The sequence below is a fragment of the Chaetura pelagica genome, unplaced genomic scaffold, assembly GCF_000747805.2.
Source record: "Chaetura pelagica isolate M959 unplaced genomic scaffold, ChaPel_1.0 scaffold45, whole genome shotgun sequence".
NCBI lineage: Eukaryota > Metazoa > Chordata > Aves > Apodiformes > Apodidae > Chaetura > Chaetura pelagica.
The window spans coordinates 5,924,463-5,925,952 of NW_009953217.1; the positions used below are offsets into that span (position 1 = coordinate 5,924,463).

The following is a 1,490-nucleotide window of genomic DNA, read 5'->3' on the forward strand; positions in this document are numbered from 1 at the left end:
CTGCCCGCCTGCACACTTCTCCTCCAGTGGTGCCCTGAGCCCTCCTCTCACTCACACGGAGCTCACCCAGCTCTCCAGCTGCCTTCTCCCAAACAGCCTGCACGGGGGCAGCTTGTGCCTGAGCTGCCTCGAGCAAAGGGGTGTTCCAGCCCCCAGCCCTAACGCTGCTGCTGTTCCTCTCCCCCGCAGACGCCCGGTTCCCCTGGCCCATGCGGCTCTTCCACTCGGCAGTCAGGGTCCGTAAGGGCCCCCAGGGGAGCCCGGGTGAGCTGCAGACTTTCCAGCAGCTGCAGCGCCGGACGCGCCGGCATCGCACCATCTTCACCGAGGAGCAGCTGCAGGCCCTGGAGACACTTTTCCACCAGAACCAGTACCCGGACGTCATCACCCGCGAGCACCTGGCAAACCGCATCCACCTGAAGGAGGAGAGGGTGGAGGTGAGGTCCTGCTGTTTGCTGCAGCTCCCCCAGGACACCAAGTGGGGCCTTGAGCTCCCTCTTTTTGGGAGCTGCAGACCCAGGACCTCATTTTAAAGCTCGTTTGGCTGTTTAACAAAGCACAGGTTAGGTCTGGAGAGCAACGGGAGTGTAAAACAGTTTGATTTGTTCTGGTGTCTGGTCCCAGACACTTACTCACTCCATCTCTCCTGGATTCACCTCTGTAAACACACAGACATGCCCTGTTCTGCTCATCCCCTCCACCTGAGTGCACATTCCCTATGTCATCTGCATCACTTCTGAGCTATAGGGAGCTCCCAGACCCCTTGTGCCTCTCTCATCCACCTGAGCAGGATTCCAGGGGTGGGACTGATTGTGTCAAAACCTCGATATTGAGAAACATACTGCAGTATCCTAAAGCTTGTGCTGTACAGACCGGGAGTGTAGCTGCCTGCCCACCTCCCAGGTAACACATGAAATGCCAAAGCTCTTCTCGTTTTGCACTTTCTAGGTTTGGTTTAAAAACCGTCGGGCCAAGTGGCGGCACCAGAAGAGGGCATCTGCTTCGGCACTGCTCCTGCAAGGCAGCAGGAAGCCCCCGGAGGAGCGCAGTTAGCGGGGCGGGCGGTGTTTCGGCACAGAACACCAAGAGCACCCGTGCCCAGCTGCCGGGTGCTGTAGGGGGGTGGGACTAACGGAGCAAAAGGGAATCCCTGTGGTTCCCGGAGGAGGAGCACAGGTAAAAGCAGACGTGGTACTTTCACATCCCAGTTTCTCTTCTAAACCTGGTTCATGAGCCAAATAACTCGCCGGGCCCGACCCTGAGCCGCTCAGGCACAACCCAGGGGCACCAGCCGGTCCGGGGGGGGAGAGACCCCCGTGTGCTCGCTCTGTGCGTCCTCCTTGCGCTCGTTTCACCGCTGTAACTTCGCAAATGCACGTGCCCTATTTTCAGCACCTCGATGGCCTCTCGCCTCTGCTTTTGGGGTGGGGTTGGCTGAGCAGGGGACCTGTCCCTTAACGCGACGTGACCCCCGCGCCCGGGGCGGGACC

At 59.8% G+C, this 1,490-nt stretch overlaps 2 protein-coding genes across 2 annotated transcripts in view; both read left to right on the top strand.

Moving 5' to 3' along the window:
• Positions 1 to 209: 209 nt before the first annotated feature.
• Positions 210 to 1,053, top strand: GSC2 (goosecoid homeobox 2). Its single transcript, XM_009997710.1, has 2 exons — positions 210 to 437; positions 949 to 1,053. The coding sequence occupies exons 1-2, from the start codon at positions 210 to 212 to the stop codon at positions 1,051 to 1,053; spliced, it is 333 nt and encodes a 110-aa protein (XP_009996012.1).
• A 346-nt stretch (positions 1,054 to 1,399) lies between these two features.
• DGCR14 (DiGeorge syndrome critical region gene 14) overlaps positions 1,400 to 1,490 on the top strand; it is a 9,175-nt gene continuing 9,084 nt past the window's right edge. The window contains exon 1 of the mRNA XM_009997711.1: positions 1,400 to 1,429. Within this exon, the coding sequence (XP_009996013.1) occupies positions 1,400 to 1,429 (30 nt within the window). The remainder of the gene's footprint in view (positions 1,430 to 1,490) is intronic.